The 18,600-nt window shown below is 44.9% G+C and overlaps 1 protein-coding gene across 1 annotated transcript; it reads right to left on the bottom strand.

The window, feature by feature from the left end:
• Positions 1 to 5,675: 5,675 nt before the first annotated feature.
• On the bottom strand, positions 5,676 to 9,276 carry LOC106355744. Its single transcript, XM_048749687.1, has 4 exons — positions 9,038 to 9,276; positions 7,007 to 8,446; positions 6,577 to 6,637; positions 5,676 to 6,296 (listed from the first exon to the last, which is right to left on the bottom strand). Exons 1-4 carry the CDS (start codon positions 9,274 to 9,276, stop codon positions 5,676 to 5,678), a joined length of 2,361 nt encoding a protein of 786 aa, XP_048605644.1.
• Between the last annotated feature and the right edge of the window lie 9,324 nt (positions 9,277 to 18,600).

Raw genomic sequence — 18,600 nt, 5'->3', positions numbered from 1 at the left:
TTCGCTCCGTCGATCGATTATTCAATAATGATATCGATCGACGCGCTTCTAGTTAAGCTTTATGCGCAGGTTGAATGAATGCTTACTAAGCTCACTAGATCAGCTCTCGCCTTACTCATAGCAAGAAACTTATCTCAGTTAGAATGTTTTCAGGATGAGAATGAAGCTCTCGCTTTTATCTATCAATCCTACGGCAGGTTCTAGGTAGCTAATCTAGAGACAGACATTAATGAACAATCCTAATGCCATTTACCAGAACTCAGCAATCTATAGTTGGGACTAATCCTTCATAACCTATTTAAACCCTAAAATCTAACAATGGAACTACTCAGACATGGCTAAGCAATTCATAACATCAATTAGGTAAGAAAACTTCATTAGAATAGTAAATAGATATTAATGGAGTTCCAATCACAAATTATAACTTTGGATCTTCTCTCCAATCTATCAAAATCCTACAAAACCTTGCTGTGAAAATAATAAAACTAGAAAAGCACACTTTGCCTCTGACATGGTGGCAAAGCTTATATAATTAGGTTAAAACTCGTCAGGGGCAATCTTGTAAATTGGTGAAGACTTGGGCTTCAAGTCGGCTGTGACCAAACGGGCTTTCTGCTGTCGATCGATGTCAAGACATGAACATCGATTGATTATTCCTCTTCAGTATCGACCGATGGTCGAGCTCGATGGTCATCTCGGGTGCTTGCTCCAAATATCTCCAAAATGCTCCAAAATCATCACTTCTCTCCAAATCACTCCTGATCTTTTTAAAATAGTAAATAGACTCTATAATATAATAATTATTAGTAAAAACACCTATAAACCATGGATGAAAATGGGTCAAATCTATGGTCTATCAGCTTGCTTCACAAATAATCCTAGGATATAGGTCAAAAAGAAGTGAACAGGACTTGGTGGCAACCACCATTAGGGCTTGATTCATAGAAGCATGTCCAATCCTGGTCAATGATCTTGCAAATATAAGCAGATTTTGACTAGGAGAGAAATTAGTAGAGAGAGAGAGGATATGAACTAATGTTTACCTGCAGGTCCAGATACTTGTTTGAAATTCCTTGCATCCTGTGATCGATACTCCCAATGTAAAGCCTACACTTTTATTTATGCTAAGAAATGAGGTTGGTGAAGGGGAATGTCAGACAAGATTTGCTAAGTTGTTGGCTAGAGGAATTTGGTTGCTAAGCTAGGCTATGGTATGAAGTGCTTCTGGATTATGACTTTTTAGATGTGGATTGCAATATTGTAGAGGTGAAGATTCTAAGTCTTAAATCATGTGAGTCCCTGCTGTTTTCAAACCACTTTCAGAGAGACTGCCTGTTTGTTTTGCTTGAAGACAAGCAAAAGGGTAAGTCTGGGGGAGTTGATAGACCATGGATTTGACCCATTTTCGTCCATGGTTTATAGGTGTTTTTACTATCTATTATTATATTATAGAGTCTAATTATTATATTTATAAGATCAGGAGTGATTTGGAGATAAGTGATGATTTTGGAGCATTTTGGAGATAAGTGATGATTTTGGAGCATTTTGGAGATATTTGGAGCAAGCACCCGAGATGACAATCGAGCTCGACCATCCGTCGATATTGGAGGAGGAATATCGATCGATGTTCACACTTGCACATCGATCGACAGCGAAGCACGCAGAAATCCCGTTTGGTCACAGCCAACTTGAAGCCCAAGTCTTCACCAATTTACAACATTGCCCCTGACGAATTTTAACCAAATTATATAAGCTTTGCCACCATGTTAGAGGCAAAGTGTGCTTTTCTGTGTTTTTAGTTTAATTACTTTCAGCAAAAGGTTTTAGGATTGTGATAGATTGGAGAGAAGATCCAAAGTTATAATTTGTGATTGGAACTCCATTAATATCTATTTTACTATTCTATGAAGTTTTCTAACCTAATTGCTTTCATGAATTGCTTGGCCATGTCTGAGTAGTTTCACTGTTAGATTTACGGTTTAAATAGGTTATGAGGGATTAGCCCCAACTATAGATTGCTGAGTTATGGTAATTGTCAGTAGGATTGTTCATTAATGCCTGTCTCTAGATTAGCTACCTAGAACTTTCCCTAGGATTGATAGATAAAAGCGAGAGCTTCATTCTCATCCTGAAAACATTCTAAATGAGCTAAGTTTCTTGCTAAGAGTAAGGCGAGAGCTGATCTAGTGAGCTTAGTATGCTTTATTCAACCAGCGCATAAAGCTTAACTAGAAGAGCGTCGATCGATATTCATATTGGATAATAGATCGACGGAACGAAAGGTGTATCGATCAATATCCTTATTGCATTATCGATCGACACTGCTATTAATCGAACACATTTGTTTGGGTCATTAGATCTAGTTAATATACGAGTTCAAACATGCGATAGCTGATGGACTTGTTGAATTGACAGTTGAGCTTTACATTATCATGCATGCAACTCATTAGGCATCTGTAAGATTATAATTCCAAGTTTCCTGAATAGAAACCCTAAGTCTAGCTATTTCCTTTTAAGCACCAAAACCTCAACCAATCAATCGAGCAATTACTTGCTCAACCAAAACTGCAAATTTACATTTTAAATCTTAAAAACTTCCTACTTAACAAATCATATTAGATCCATTAGGTTCCCTAGCTCCCTGTGAATTCGATCCCTAAGTACTACAACTCGACCTCTTATTTGAGAGAGTATCAATCACTCCTTAGGGTAATTTGAGTGATATCATCGAGCAGGTCGAGGCTCAGCGCCATCAGCTCGTTGTTCTCCTTTTGAGAGGTAGATCCTGAGGCCGTTTTTCTCACGTGCATCTCCGTGGGTATAATGGCCTCAGAGCCGTAGACCAGCGAGTAGGGAGTTTACCCTGTTGCTGTTTTGGGAGTGATCCGGTAGGCCTAGAGAACTCCGTGTAGCTCTTCTGCCCACTTCCCGTGATAGCCCTCCAGTCGCTTTTTAAGCATGTTGACCACGTTTTTGTTTGTGGACTCGGCTTGTCCGTTAGACTGGGGGTGTCGGGGTGTGGCGAAAGTGAGCTTTATGCCCCAGTCCTTGCAGAACTCCTGGAAGTTGTGGCTAGTGAACTGGGGTCCTTTGTCGGTGACGATCTCGTGGGGGACCCTGAAGCGAGTTATTACGTAGGTCCACATGAATTTTCGAATCTGGAGGTCTGTTATCCGGCTGGGTGCTTCTGCTTCGACCCATTTGGAGAAGTAGTCAGTTACTATCAGAAGGAAGACCTTCTGCCCCGGCGCCATAGGGAATTTCCCTACTATGTCCATGCCCCACTTTCTGAAGGGCCACAGTGAGCTTATGGACTTGAGGTTCTCTGGGGGAAGCTTGGAAACTGGAGCGTGCCTCTGACACTAGTCGCAGTGCTTGGCTGGCCAGTAGTAACCTACCCTTCTGGCTCTGAGCACCAGGCTTCTACCGCTAGAGTGGGATCCACAATCTCCTTCATGTAGTTCTACAAGGATTCTAGCGGCTTCTCGAGGTGTGACGCACCTTAGGTACGGGCCAGAGAAGGATCTCCGGTACAGCTTCTCCTGGGAGATACAGTACCTTGCGGCTTGCGATCTTCCGGGATAATGTCGTTCTCTAGATACCAGATTAGGGGGGTCATCCAGGTTTCGCCTTCTTCGACAGCGGAGACCTCCTCTGATGGGAGTTCCTCTAGGGTGGCCGGCCATTGAAGCACAAGCAAGGGTATGCTCATCTGGCTGTTTGTTTTGAGGGCGGACCCCAGATTAGCCAGGGCATCGGCCTGCGAGTTTTGTTCCCGGAGGATTTGAGTGAGCTTGCAAATCTTGAACTTCTTGATCAGCCGCTGGGCGACCGCCAGATACTAGATCATGCTGTCGTCTTTTGCTTGGTACTCTCCCTGTACTTGGTTGATTATCAGCTAGGAGTCGCCGAAGACCTGGATGTTTTCTGCCCCCATTTGGTAGGCGAGAGTTAGTCCCTGCGATTAGAGCTTCGTACTCGCCTTCATTGTTTGTCGCTTTGAAGTTGCATCTCACGGCCCTTGAGGCCGTATTCCCTGTCGGCGAGATAAACACAACTATTCCCACTCCAGCCCCTCTGACGTTACTGGATCCATCATCGTGCAGGATCCATTCTCCCTCTTCCTTGGTTTCGCCTCAGAGGCGTACTTCTTGCCCCAAAGCTGGAAGTAAGGCAAGGGAGAAATCGGCCACGAAGTCCGCTAGGACCTGTGACTTTATAGCTGTGGCAGGTCAAAAGATTACGTCGTACTCCCCTAGTTCCACAGCCTATTTGGCTAGGCGTCCGGAGACTTCGGGTTTGTGGAGGACCAACTTTACAGGGAAGGAGGTGACAACCACGATTGGATGAGCCTGGAAGTAGGGTCGGAGCTTGCGAGCAGCGACTATTAGGACTAAGGACAGCTTCTCTTGATGGCTATAGCGGGTTTCCGCGTCCAGGAGAGCCTTACTTACGTAATAGATAGGTAGCTGCTTGCTTCCCTCCTCGCGGACTAGGACGGCGCTCAAGGCGTGTTCGGAGACTGCTAGATATAGTAGCAGGACCTCACCGAGTAGTGGCTTGGATAGGAGAGGAGGAGTGGTGAGATACGCCTTTAGCTCATGGAGAGCGGATTCGCATTCTTCCGTCCACTGGAAGTCCTTTGGATTTTTGAGGGTTCCGAAGAAGTCATGAGCTTTGTTGGAGATGAACCTGCCCAGGGCCGCCATTCTTCCCGTCAGCTTTTGGACCTCCTTGACGTTCTTCGGGGAAGGTATTGACTGAATGGCCCTTATTTGTTCCCGGTTGGCCTCGATGCCCCGGTGGGTTACAATGTACCCAAGGAACTTGCCAGAACTGACCCCGAATGAGCATTTAGCTGGGTTGAGCTTCATGTTATACTTTTGGAGGGTGGAGAAGGCTTGCTGTAGGTGAGATATGTGGTCCTCAGCCTCCAGGGACTTGACCATCATGTCGTCTATGTAGACCTCGATGGTTTGCCCAATCTGGTCCGCAAACATCATGTTAACCAGTCATTGGTAGGTTGATCATGCGTTCTTTAGGCCGAAGGGCATGACCTTGTAGCAGTAGATCCCTCTGAACGTCATGAAGGATGTTTTCTCCTGGTCTTCCGGATGAATAAGTATTTGATTATAGCCGTAGAATGCGTCCATGAAGCTCATCAGCTGATGCCCAGCGGTGGAATCCACCAGCTTGTCGATATGAGGTAGCGGGAAGGAGTCCTTTAGACATGACTTGTTGAGGTCTGTGAAGTCTATGCAGACTCTCCACTTCCTGTTCTTTTTCTTGACCACGACGACATTGGCCAGCCATTCCGGATATTGCACCTCACGAATGAACCCCGCACCGAGCAGGCTTTTGACTTCATCGTTGATGATTGCGTCCCTTTCGGAAGCAAACTTCCTTCTCTTTTGTCTGACGGGTTGATGTAGGGGATCCACCTGCAGCTTATGGATGATGATCTCCGGGTCGATCCCAGGCATATCTGTGTGGGACCAAGCGAAGCAACCGGAGTTGGACCTGAGGAAGTCTATTAATCTCCTCATCAATCCTTCGGTCAGCTTGGAGCCGATCTTGAGATGTCGGGTCTTATCTCCTTCGATTAATGGCACGTCGTCCATTTCCTCTACCTCCGGTTCCTCGGTGTGATGAGCCGGAGGCTTACTCTGTAATTGCTATAAGACCTTGGTATTTCCCTTCAGAGTAGTCTGGTAGCAGGAGCGGCAATACACCTGATCTACTCTGATCGCCTTTATGCCCCAGGGTGTAGGGAATTTCACCATCTGGTGAAGAGTCGAAGGGACGGCTCCCATGCCGTGAATCCAGGGCCGTCCTAGGATCATATTGTAGGATGAGTCGCAGCCAACAACGAGGAACTTGGTTGACATGTTGATCCCTTCAGCGTATACGGGGAGTGTCACCTCTCCTACAGTTTGTTTGACTTCTCCGCTGAACCCTATAAGCGGGGTTATCCTCCGAGTTAGAGCGCTTTCCTCCATCCCCAGATCCTTGTATGCGGCCTGGAAGATGATGTTGCCGGAGCTTCCATTATCTACTAGTATCCTTTTCACCAGGAAATTCGCTACAGTGAGCGATATGACCAGGGGCTTCGTGATGCGGGTGAGAACTTTCTCCTGCTCCTTGGCTGTGAAACTTATTTTGTCCGTACCTAGGAGTAGGCGTTTTGGCTTGGCTGCCTCTAGGCCGTGCTTGGCGTTCCAGGTGCTTTTCTTCGCGGCTGCGTGGCTTATGCCGCTGATCTCCGAACCGTCCGATATGACATGAATCACTCGGTCCTGTCGAGGTGGCGAGATGGGAGCAGCTTCAGTGGGCTTTCCCGTTGTCTCCTTGCTTAGGTGGTGTTGAGATGAGATCATGAGATGAAGTGTTGAGTAATGTATATAAGGGGAGGATATGAAGGAATGAAGCACTAGGAGGAAAGGGATTGAGGAGGTCCAGTCCATACAATCCGTACAGGCCGTACATGAGGAATGGCCGTACAAGCTTTGGGTGAACACACTTCACTATTTAGGAAGGTTACTTGTGATAAGGGTAATGGTAACTATGGAGAGTTACCAGAGCTTGATCAGACCGTTGAGGGAAGGATAAGGCCGCGGTCTTGACAGGCTGTATGCAGCTGGAAAGGGAAAGCAACCTTATCCATTCATCACACACATGTGAAGTCTCCCATTGGCTTAGTTTGAAACCGGCGCCTAGCTCCCCCTTGACTTCACATGCTTTGCTTACTTTACCTTTAAGGAAAACCCTTGTATGCATTCATATAAATTGTAAACTCTTGATTAATGATAACTAGATAGTTCTTGACACAAAAACACTCTCTTAGACTCAAAGACTCTCAATCAACTCTCAATCATGATTATACACTAAACTCTTAGCTAAACTCTTCCTAAATCACCTCTAGACTTTTCTAATCTCTTTCTTTCCTTGTATCAAACTCAGATTCTCTAAAACTTATAGGTGGCTCTTGGCCTTCTCGGAAAGGAACTCCCTGAGGTGTCTTTTCTTAAGCAGCTCGTTGACCTCGATCTTTAGTGCGACGCAGTCCTCCATTTGGTGACGGTGGTCTCGGTGGAAGTCGCACCAGAAACCAGGGTTCCGGAAAGAGTAGGGTACTTTCATCTTCTGAGGGCACTTAACCTGTTGGCCCATCCGCCTCAGAACATTGATCAGCTCCGGCCTTGAGATGGAGCGGTGAGAGATGTCTGGCCACGTGGACACTGCCATCCCTTTTGCCTTATCGATTGGCTGGTTCTGGTATCTGCCCCGGTTTCGATTTCCAGAGTCCCTGGCTGGTCTTTGAGAGGGTTTCTCGTCTTGCTCGGTTCGGTCTGATCTGATCGTCTTCGGATCCTGCTTTTGTTGCGCCTTAGCGCGGCTAGCGACATCTTCTTCCCATTTTACATGCGCCAAGGCTCGAGATAGGACGTCTTCCATGGTTTTGCACTGGTATTTGGTTAACTCCTTATAGAGATCCCCGTCGGGGAGTACGCCTCTTTTGAAGGCAGAGATAGCCACCTTCTCTTGATTGAAGCGGGCTATGTAGCCTCGCAGGGGTTCCACCATGTGCTGGAGGATTTCGTAGAGGCCATCAGAGATTTTTTCCAGATCCCTGCTTCGGGCGAATTGTTCCACGAACTTATCGCTGAGAATCGCGAAGGAGGCTATGGACCTGGAGGGTAGGTTGATGTACCATTGCAGAGCGGATCCGGTCAGGGTGGAGCCGAACCCATTGCACATGGTAGCTTCACGCGACTCCTTTGGGAGTGCTACGGCGAGCATCCTTTGTCTGTATTGGGCGAAGTGGTCATCCGGATCAGTGGTGCCGTCATACGCCATTATGCTGGGGAAGGAGAACTTCCTAGGCATCTCGATCAAGGTGATCTCATCCGTGAAAGGAGTATCGACATAAGAGTCGGGGTTTCTCTTCCGGATGGGGGGAGCTACTCCTGGGAGCCTCTCTACCATGGACTGCATGGCATCGAGCCTCTTGGAGAACATCTGTTCCAGGTAAGCGACCATAGGAGACTCTGCTTTCGTTGCTCCATCAGGTGCTTCCTTATTGGGTTCCGCCTCAGATTCACTGTCTTCCACGTCGTAGGTCTGGGCATCCTTAGCCTTCTCGCGCGTTGATGCGTCTCCTCCCGACGCCATAGGTGGGAGATTCGCACCTGTTCCGAAGTTGGGTGTCTCCAGAGTCGGCATAGGGCGGACCTGAGACCGGAATCGACGCTTCTTGTTACTCTTTGTGTTGAGGGCTTGGTTCTCGTCACGGAGGTTAAGATTCTCCGATTCGAGCTGGCTGAGCTTCTCGGCGCTCTGTTCCAGTTGCTTGGAGTGTTCGTTGAGTTTCTCCTTCAAGCTCTGGAATTCCAAGGAGAGCTCGGGATTAGCCTCCTCCCGAGTTTTATGCAACTCAGTTACTTGACTTTGCAGACCATCAATTTTCCTCTAGAGTTTGGCTTCTCTTTAGGTAGCTTCGGGTAGCTCGTCCACCGCCATTATCACGTAGTTTAGATTACTCCCCTCCTTCTAGCGCCAAACTGTTAGGGGATTTTCGTGTAGAATCTTTGTGAGTACCACAGAACGATGGACAAGGCTTAGATTTCGTGGGTAGTTGTATTGATTTGCAACTAAGAAAGTAGAAAGAGACGTTTTATTAGATCAAAGAGCTGGAACTACAACAGTTTTGAGTAAGAACCCTAGCTCTAGCCGCCTAGCTCTAATCTCTAAGTCTCGAAGTGTCAATCCCTTGCTTTAGGGTTTAGTTTCCCTTTACATAATCTTCTTAAGGTGGGCCTTAGTCGGTTGGAGTAGGTTAAACTCTTCCATATTCAGAAATATAGAACGTTCTCCTTATCAGAAGTTTTCCTTTTACCGGGGGAAGTGGACGATCCCTGGGACCGGGCCCAAAATACTTCATAGCGGGGAATCGGGGTGCCTCCTAGCGGGGACCCAGGGGCCGGTGTCCTGCCTGGGGTCTGGAGGAATTTAATACCTGAGTATTTTTCCTCAACACCAGAGGATTAGGTTCTCTGATTCGAGCTGGCTGAGCTTCTCGGCGCTCTGCTCCAGTTGCTTGGAATGTTTGTCGAGCTTCTCCTTCAAGCTCTGGACTTCTGAGGAGAGCTCTTGACTCTCCACAACCTCCTCTCGAGCTCTGTGCAGCTCGGTTACTTTACTTTGTAGACCATCGAGCTGCCTTTGGAGCTCAGCTTCTCTCTGGGTAGCTTCGGGTAGCTCGTTCTGCTCATCCATCGCTATTATCACGTAGTTTAGATTACTCCCCTCCTTCTAGCGCCAAACTGTTAGGGTATTTTTGTGTAGGATCTTTGTGAGTACCACGGAACGATGGACAAGACTTAGTATTTAGTGAGAATCAAAGAAAAGAGACTTGAAGAGACGTTTTATTAGATAAACAGGTCGGAACTACAATGTTTTGAGTAAGAACCCTAGTTCTAGCCGCCTATCTCTAGTTTCTAAGTCTTGAAGTGTCCATCCCTTGTTCTAGGGTTTGGGCTCCCCTTATATAGTCGTTTGCAAGTCGGTCTTAGCCAACCTATAGGGTTAAACACTTCCATATTTGGAAATATGGAAGGATGCCCTTATCGGAATATTTCCATCTCTCAGAGGAAGGGGGCGGTCCTTGGGACCGGACCCGGAATGTTTCCTAGTGGGGACTCAAGGTGTCTCCTAGCGGGGACCCAGAGGCCGGTATCCTGCCTGGGGTCTGGATGAATTCAATACCTGAGTATTTTTCCCCAACATCCGGGCTCCCAAGACGACATTCATGTCCTTATGTGACCTTCGGGTTCCCCTATAACCTCTGGGTTCCAAATATGATCTCAGGATCTAAAGGAAACCCTCCGGGTTCCAAATACGATCCCATGATCTAAAAAGAACCTCCGGGTTCCAAACACGATCTCAGGATCCAAAAAGAAAACCTCTGGGTTCCCAAGTAACCTCCGGGTTTGAAATGCGATCTCAGGATCTAGAGAAGAACTCCCGGATTCCCAAAAACAACCTTCGGATCCTTATGTGACCTCCGGGTTACAACAGCAACCTCCGGGTTCTAAATCCATGTTCTGGAAAGCTTAAACCTTCGGGTTCAAAGTCAACCTTGCAGATTCCAACTATGACCTCCGGGTCTGGGGCCACCCCGAAAAGTCGTGAGGACATCTCCGAGTCCCAAGAATGACTTCCGGGTCCTAACGACATCTCCTAGTTCTAAGGTAACGCTAGGGTTCGATCCACTCCCATGATCCTGATACCTAACCTATGAAGAGGGTAAGAAGCGATCATATCTTACGACTCCTACCATAACAAGAAGAGTATACTAACAAAGGCTACCTCGCCTAATAAGCAAATGGGGAGCGTCCTCATTAAAGATTTGAGTTGCTTCCATTAGAGCATGCAAAACAATTCGATGAAAAATAGTGCATTATTCCAAAAATCAAAAGGGGCCACAAGGAGCCATTATTCAAAAAGAGAGAGATTCAGCAAAAACCAGCGTTTCAAAAAACAAAAATAGGGAAGAATCATTCAAAAAGAAGGCTCCTCCGAAAATCGCGACCCTACAATAGACTTCTGAGTTGCAGCCTGAGTAAAATCCCCCGATTTCTGGTCGATCCCCCCGGACAGGTATAAGTATCGGCTCTTCAGGATTCCAATGCTCTACCCGCTTCTCTAGCTGTTCCCTCATGAGCTCCCATCTGGCCGACACCCTCACCTGCTGAATCAATAAATTCTGACGGGCCACCATATCCTGCACCTGGATACGGAGGAAGAACACCTCGTCAAGCAACCTCTGATGAGCGTCTACCAGTAGGTCTTGATTAGGTGCAGCTTAAGCACCAGTTGATGAAGTGGAAGAGACACCATTAACCGACGAAGCGGTCCTCACCAATCTCGGCGGAAGGGTGTAAAATGGACACCTCTTCGGTGTTTTAGCCTTTTGATGCTCGACATAGATGGCTGACACTGAAAGCCTCACCACGTTCCCTGGGAAAAAACGACACAAGAAATAAGAAGATGGAATCCTATCAGATTAAAACTGAAACGGAAGGATTAGCCCAGATGCGGCTATGACGCAAGGCCTCCTTGCTCACCAGGAAATTCAGCCATCGGAATCGCCGGGGAACTCCCATCATAAGCTTCGACACTGCCTCACCAATAAAGGATACTGGACGAGATACATCTGATGGCAAAAACCAAGCATCAGTGAATACGAAGTCCCAGACGAACGGTAAACTCAAGGCTCTGATAAAAGAGAAGAACTTACCAACGGTACTCCAGGACGAAGGATAACCAAACGGCTCTAGAATCTTCACGAATACATACCGGTTGTTCAAACTATCCCCGAAGGGATAATTTCCCCTAATACCCCTTGAAGGCTCTTCAACTAAAGGAGCGCCGTCACGGGATTAGAGGTGATAGAATCCTGCTTTGTTCACCAGAGGGGCAAAATAGTAGGAGTATAGAATCTCATGCACTCCGACAGAAAATCCGTGAAATTCCCCGAGCACCTGGACCGCCATTAAAATCGTCCAGGTCAAGGGAGTAAGTTGAGAGGGACAGAAACCAAAGTAAGAAGATACCTCAGCTATAAGGGAAGGGATACCGCCCGGGAAGCCCGCCTCTAGATATGCCTCGTAGAAAGCTACCTAATTCGCTCCTCCGTCTGGGGCACGCTCGAACTCAGAAGGACTTCTCATCCCCACTGAAGGATGAATCGCGTACTTCCTCTGAATATCAGCAAGATCACCCTCCCGGATCTCGGAACGAGGACCGTCATCGAAGAAACAGGAGCGATGCTGTCTCAGGGGCGCCAACGGGACCGCTTCACTATCAGCCTCCGGAACATCTCCCCAGAAAGGAATGGGAGATGAGAAAGGATCGGTGGAAAGATAATGTGGCCTCGAACGGCCACCCACGAGCGAGGACGGAAACGTGAGAAGATCGGGATTCATCTTTCTTGTCCGAAAATCAGCACTCGAGATGGATTGAGGCCGATTGGTAGCTATCGAGAGCCTTTATAAACACCGGGATCATCCTTCCTCACAGAGCCGGAAAAGGAAATAAGATGTTTCCAAATATCCCATAGAATCATCGACGTAGACGACCAGCATAAAAAAAAGGAAACTCGGTCCTCGGAGGAGAAAGGGAAAATCCTCTTTGAAAAGGAAAATTTCGCAAAAATAAAGTGGATATTTGCCTCTTAAAAAAGATTCGACTTAAACGTCCTTCGAAACATCTGGAACCCTTCAACGAAATCTTGCGCTAGCTTCAGACATGCGTCACGCCAAATGCTCAGGCCTCCACTTCCGAAATCATCAAGTCTCCTGGCTCTATCATCTCCAAGATACTGTTAAACCCCAGTCTACCACAAGGGAACTGGTCCTCCCCCGGGTTTAATTTATGGCTCCGGCCTGAGAGGAACCCGGGATAGCAGGATTACTGGAGCGATGTCCTGCCTAAGGGAAGCCTGCTGAGAATGAGCAACTCCGGTTGACTTGAGTGCCCAGGTTATTCCTCGAATTCGATGACGAAATCAAGAAATAAGGGGCAAACTGTTGGGGAAACATACCCCAGGCAGGACACCGGCCTCCAGGTCCCCGCTAGGAAGCGCTTCAGGTCTGACACTCGCGACCATTCCCTCCTCCGTTAGAAATCGAAATCTTCCGATAAGGAGATCCTTCCATATTTCCAAATATAGATCTTTGAGTTATCTTTCCAATGCCACCGGTCTGAGGTCAATCGGTATCCTGTAGCATAAGTTATACATGTTTTATTGAAGGGTGGACAGAGCACACCGTCCATCTCGGCGGATGGCCGAGCTGGATCGGCCATCCGCCTAGGTTTTAAATTTCCTAAAGTTCTATGGCAGTCTCAAAGGCGTTTTTATTTCCTAGTAATCTCCTACGAAAATTCCAAGTCTGATTTCAAAAACTTCAAGTCGGAAATACCTTAGTTCTCTTGAAGATTCGGGTTAGCCTCTTCTCCGTTTTGCTTGCTCCTTTGCCTTTACTCCTTTCGTGTCTGTCTGCCCATTTCTAATAGCAAGAATATTGATTCTTCCTGGACTTCGCTTCTTTCCTGGCCGCGTTTAGGCTGCTGCCAATCTTGCGGTTTTCGTGATCCATGTTTCAATCTTAGTATCATTGGATTTACGAAAATGAATAAGCATCTTGTCGAAAACTTTTTAGTGTTTAAGAATAGCCAGGGACGATCGAGAGATGCCAAGGATGATCAGGAAGACTCGCCAGGTGATGAGGTTTTGGCCACACATCAAGGCGCGAGAGGAAGGATGGTGAGACCGTGGAGAGAGGCGGATGGGGGAATTTTGATTCTCGGATTTCGCTCCATCTTTTTCCTTATCCAATACTCTTTTTCTACGATCGTTGTTAGATTTTCGAAGGTTATCATATGTTGCAAATTTTAGTTTTACGAAAGTTTTTCCGAAAAATAATATCGAGTTTAATTTTACGACAGTTATTCCGAAAAATGATATCAATTTTAATTTTACGAAAGTTGTTTCGTAAAATGTTGTCGAGCTTAATTTTTGTGAAGGTTATTTCGCAAGATGTTGTCGAGCATAATTTTTACGAGATTTGTTCTATAAAGAGATTTTCAAATTTTGGTTGTACGAGAGCCGTGACAAGGTTAATTATTGCAACCAAACTTAGTCAGAAGTTTTTCTCTTATCCGTGGGATTGATCCGTGGAAGTTTTGAGTAGTTTTTTCCGAAGTAAGATTTAGGTGACAAACATCGACAACTCGCGGAATTTGTTACTATGGAAGTGATACTTGAATTCTTATGAAATCTTAGGCTTCAGAAAACGTTTAAGCGGTGGGGATACGATCTCCCATTTTACTTTATCTAGTCTTCGTCAGCCGTTTTAGGTTTCGAGTGATTCTATAGAAATCAACCCCGTTTCTCTGAAAGTTATTTGGAAGAAGTACAGCGGCGATTGTTATGTACCCGATTTTCTAAGCTTCCTTTTTCCACGACTAACCTAGGGTTTTTCCGCAAGATATTCGGAAGAAGTGGTATTTCCACAAGATATTCGGAAGAAGTACAGCGGTGAGTTATGTACCCGATTTGCTATGCTTCCTTTTTCCGCGATTAACCTAGGGTTTTTCTGCGGTTTTGGGGAGAACATGTTTTACTTTTCCGAAAAGTTTTGGAAAAACCCTAGGTAAGTCGCGAAAAAATGAAGCTCAGCAAATCGGGTACATAACTCGCCGCTGTAATTCTTTCAAATAACTTTCAGAGAAACGGAGTTGATTTCTATAAAATCACTCGAAACCTAAAACGGCTGACGAAGACTAGATAAAGCAAAACGAAAGATCGTATCCCCACCGCTAAAACATTTTCTGAAGCCTAAGATTTCGTAAGAATTCAAGTATCACTTCCATAGTAACAAATTCTGCGAGTTGTCGATATTTGTCACCTAAATCTTACTTCGGAAAAAACTACTCAAAACTTCCACGGATCAATCCCACGGATAAGAGAAAAACTTCTGACTAATTTTGGTTGCAATAATTAACCTTGTCACGGCTCTCGTACAACCAAAACTTGAAAACCTCTTTATAGAACAAATCTCGTAAAAATTATGCTCGACAACATCTTGCGAAATAACCTTCGCAATAATTAAGCTCGACAACATTTTACGAAACAACTTTCGTAAAATTAAAATCAATAACATTTTGCGGAATAACTGTCGTAAAATTAAACTCGATATTATTTTTCGGAAAAACTTTCGTAAAACTAAAATTGGCAACATATGACAACCTTCGAAAATCTAACAACGATCGTAGAAAAATAGTATCGGATAAGGAAAGAGATGGAGCGAAATCCGAGAATAAAAATTCCCCCATCCGCGTCTCTCCACGGTCTCACCATCCTTCCTCTCGCGCCTTGATGTGTGGCCAAAACCTCATCACCTGGCAAGTCTTCCTGATCATCCTTGGCATCTCTCGATCGTCCATGGCTATTCCTAAACACTAATAGTTTTTCAACAAGATGCTTATTCATTTTCGTAAATCCAATGATACTAAGATTGAAACATGGATCACGAAAACCGCAAGATTTGCAGCACCCTAAACGCGGCCAGGAAATAAGAGAATTCTAGGAAGAATCAATATTCTTGCTATTCGAAATGGGCAGACAGACACGAAAAGAGTAAGGGCAAATGAGCAAGCAAAACGGAGAAGAGGCTAACCCGAATCTTCAAGAGAACTAAGGTATTTCCGACTTGAAGTTTTTGAAATCAGACTTGGAATTTTCGTAGGAAATTACTAAGAAATAAAAACGCCATTGAGACTGCCATAGAACTTTAGGGAATTTAAAACCTAGGTGGATAGTCTAGTGAACTAAGTCTTAGGCGATTTTTCCTGTCTCGGTATATCGTTCCATAACTGTTCAGCCAGATCTTGCAAACCGATCTAAACTCTCTGAAAATCAAGAAACGATCGCTACGCATATCTAGCTCGCTTCCTAAAGAGAGAACAAAACTAGAGACATGAACGTCGTCTTAAACCCGATTCGTTTCTAGCGATTTTTCAAAATCGACATATTCCAAGTCGTCAACCTGGAAACAACAAAATCACAGTCCCAGCGTCGTCTTTAAATTGACCCAGATTGTCGATCATTCCAAACCTCAGAAGAAGAAACGTACACAACCCTTCAAAGTATCGATTCTACCGTTTTCTTTCGTATAAAAAAAAGGGGAGTAGGTACGTATACTATACTCGTATACTCCCAAACTTCAAAAAACTTTTGCAAATCGTCAAAAAAACGCTTTCATCAAAGCAAATCATCCCAAATAGGCAAATGAGATTCTAAAATTTGTCTAAACGCCAGCAACATATCCGGACGATCATGAACATTATCTCAAAAACTATACAGCATTTCTTGTCGCAATCATGCGTATAGAAAACCTGTACCAATATCAAACTGAAACTCGACGGTTAGCCAAAGTCTTGAAACCCTTTCCGGCTTTATAAAGCCAGTCTCGTATAAAATTATACGAGAATCTTCACGCATCAAAACATTTCATTGAGTTTCCGTTCAACCAAGTGAGTCACGGAAAAGCATCAAAAACATTTGTGACAAAGAAAAATCGGAATAAAAGTAACAGATAGCACAACGAAGGGAATTCTTTCTTCCCGATCGTTTGCTAGATCTACCGCTGGTTGACCAATTCATTCTAGATATGAATAATGAGAATCCTCTCAAAAGCCTATGAAAAATGTTCTGTGACTAGATCGTAATTAAATAAAGTTCGGTAACACTCAATGAGTAACTCCAAGCAAATTTCACCAAAGATCCAAATCAAAGCCGAAACGTTTTTCGTAAAATCTGCGGAAACATCGCTACTTTGACATGTCGATACATAGCACTGATTTACTACCTTCATGGAATCGGTCGCCCGTTACTTACACAAAAAATCCTTCGTATAATCAGATTAAATCATACGAAGCAACTTTCGAAAGTAAACGTAACAAGTCTCATTCTTTAGCCCTGCGACTTGCTGGCTTCTGCCTTATATTCCACTCGGTCACATCCGAGCAGGCAATCATCTCGCAATTGACTCCGCACGGGTTCTGTATCAAACCTCTCAGGCTTCGTCTTCCTCAGACAAAAAATGAATCCATTTTCATAAGAGTATAGGTAATATTATACGAAACATTCATCGTATAACTGAAACCTAAAGCGGAGAATCGTTTTCTATGACTATCAGCCATCTTAACACTGATAACCCCGGCAAACTTGGCCTATCAATCTCGACAAGCGCTCTTTGTCCCTCGGTCAATTACGCCTTCCAGTAAAGGTCCGAACCAGAATTTGGAATCCCCTTTAAGGACGATTGTAAACTAACATGACCTTAATGTTAACACGAAAGTACCATGGTCTAATCCTTGACCTACAACGTCCCTAGCTATCTGAGTGAACACATCCTTCACGCCAAGCCAAACTATTTGAGAAACCATCACTTAAAGGCTAGACGACAATCCACGATTTGTCTAAAAACGTCGTGTGACTATTAAGAGAATAATTATCGTATAGCCCACAGTCGGAAATCATATGATAAATTCTTCGTAACAAAACTCAGTCCTAACAACCAAACGGTTAACATAAAACCTAAACTTGCCGACAATCGACCAAGTTCGATACATTCCACAATTCACTTTAAGCCCGCTATGTTTTACCCATAATACGCGGCATGTAAGGAAAAATTCGTAACAAAGCTCCTAGAGCTATACGAAACATCCTCAAAAATGCACGAAATAGATCTCGGAAGGCCAACACTTCACAAAGCACTCTGAAGGAAAACGCTTCTTCCCATGGACAAATTTACGCGACGCCTCGGTCCTAATTCCTCGATCTCAAATAAAACTATTAGCATCCAAACATCAATAACAGTTTTGGCTGCGAACATCAGCAGACAAACAAAAAATGTTTCTCCGACGTAGGGCTAAGACTAAACCCTTGCAAAATCGCGAAACATCTTCAAGCCCGCGAACATTTCAAGTACGAAACACAGCATACGAAAGAAAAAATCAATCTTCAGCATTGCGAGACGTTGCAGACGCATGAAGAACCATTTTTCGACAAAATTACCTTCCTCGATAAAGGCACCTTCTTGGAAGACCAAACAGTCATACATACTAACATCTTCTCAAACACGTATTCTTCGCGAAGACTCAAAAACGGTAATATCTACCGATAATTTTGTTGCTGATCACAACAAACTCTTAACGTCCTAAACAGACTTAGCCATCTCGTAGAGATAACTCTCGTACACCCGACACAAGGGTAATAGCGCTATATAATAAAATCTGAATTTTGGTCAGCACTTTCGGGAGACTCAAAAATTGTCCTCGAAGAGATGCTCGATTCCTACCATACAAGTCACGTAAGCCAAGAACATATCGCGGACTTTAAAGCGGGATGGAATCAGGTCGAAAACGATACGGGAAACGTAAGCCAAAGTAGTCATCGCACCCCCTAAAGCCGTGATTAGACCTAGGTCTTGCCCTAAACCCAGCACACTGGTCTCTAACATCTCTAGGCATAGTATCAAACACCCTGGTACAAGATCCCAAACTTTGTCTCTTGGCTAATATTTGAGCATCTTCAAAAATCCCGCAAGTTTATGCACTGTAGAAAACTCTCGAAACAGATCACGAATATAGCAGTTCACACAAAGTTGGATTACGAGATGACAACTCGTAGTCTTCCCTCTACACCAATATGAAATGCCATCGGCAGCAACATGCCTGATAACCTCTACACGACATATAAACTGGACCGTAAAGGTCTCACTGGAAAAAAGGTCTTTAGAATCTCAACTCCAGGGCGAACTACAAAAGGCTTGATCCCTTCGACAAGGGTACGTAGGCAGCCTTCACAAGGCACATCCCCAATCTTATTGCATTCCACTCTCAGAAGAACGAGAAGACCACTTACGACGGACCTTTTCAACCATTAATTCCGCCTAACTTTTCTAACTTGCCTAACTTGCCAAGCCACTCGCTAGAACGTCATGCTAAAAGCTCACAATTCTAACGAGCTGG

This window comes from Brassica napus, chromosome C3, assembly GCF_020379485.1.
Source record: "Brassica napus cultivar Da-Ae chromosome C3, Da-Ae, whole genome shotgun sequence".
Lineage (NCBI taxonomy): Eukaryota > Viridiplantae > Streptophyta > Magnoliopsida > Brassicales > Brassicaceae > Brassica > Brassica napus.
This window is presented reverse-complemented; position numbering and strand designations above follow the sequence as displayed.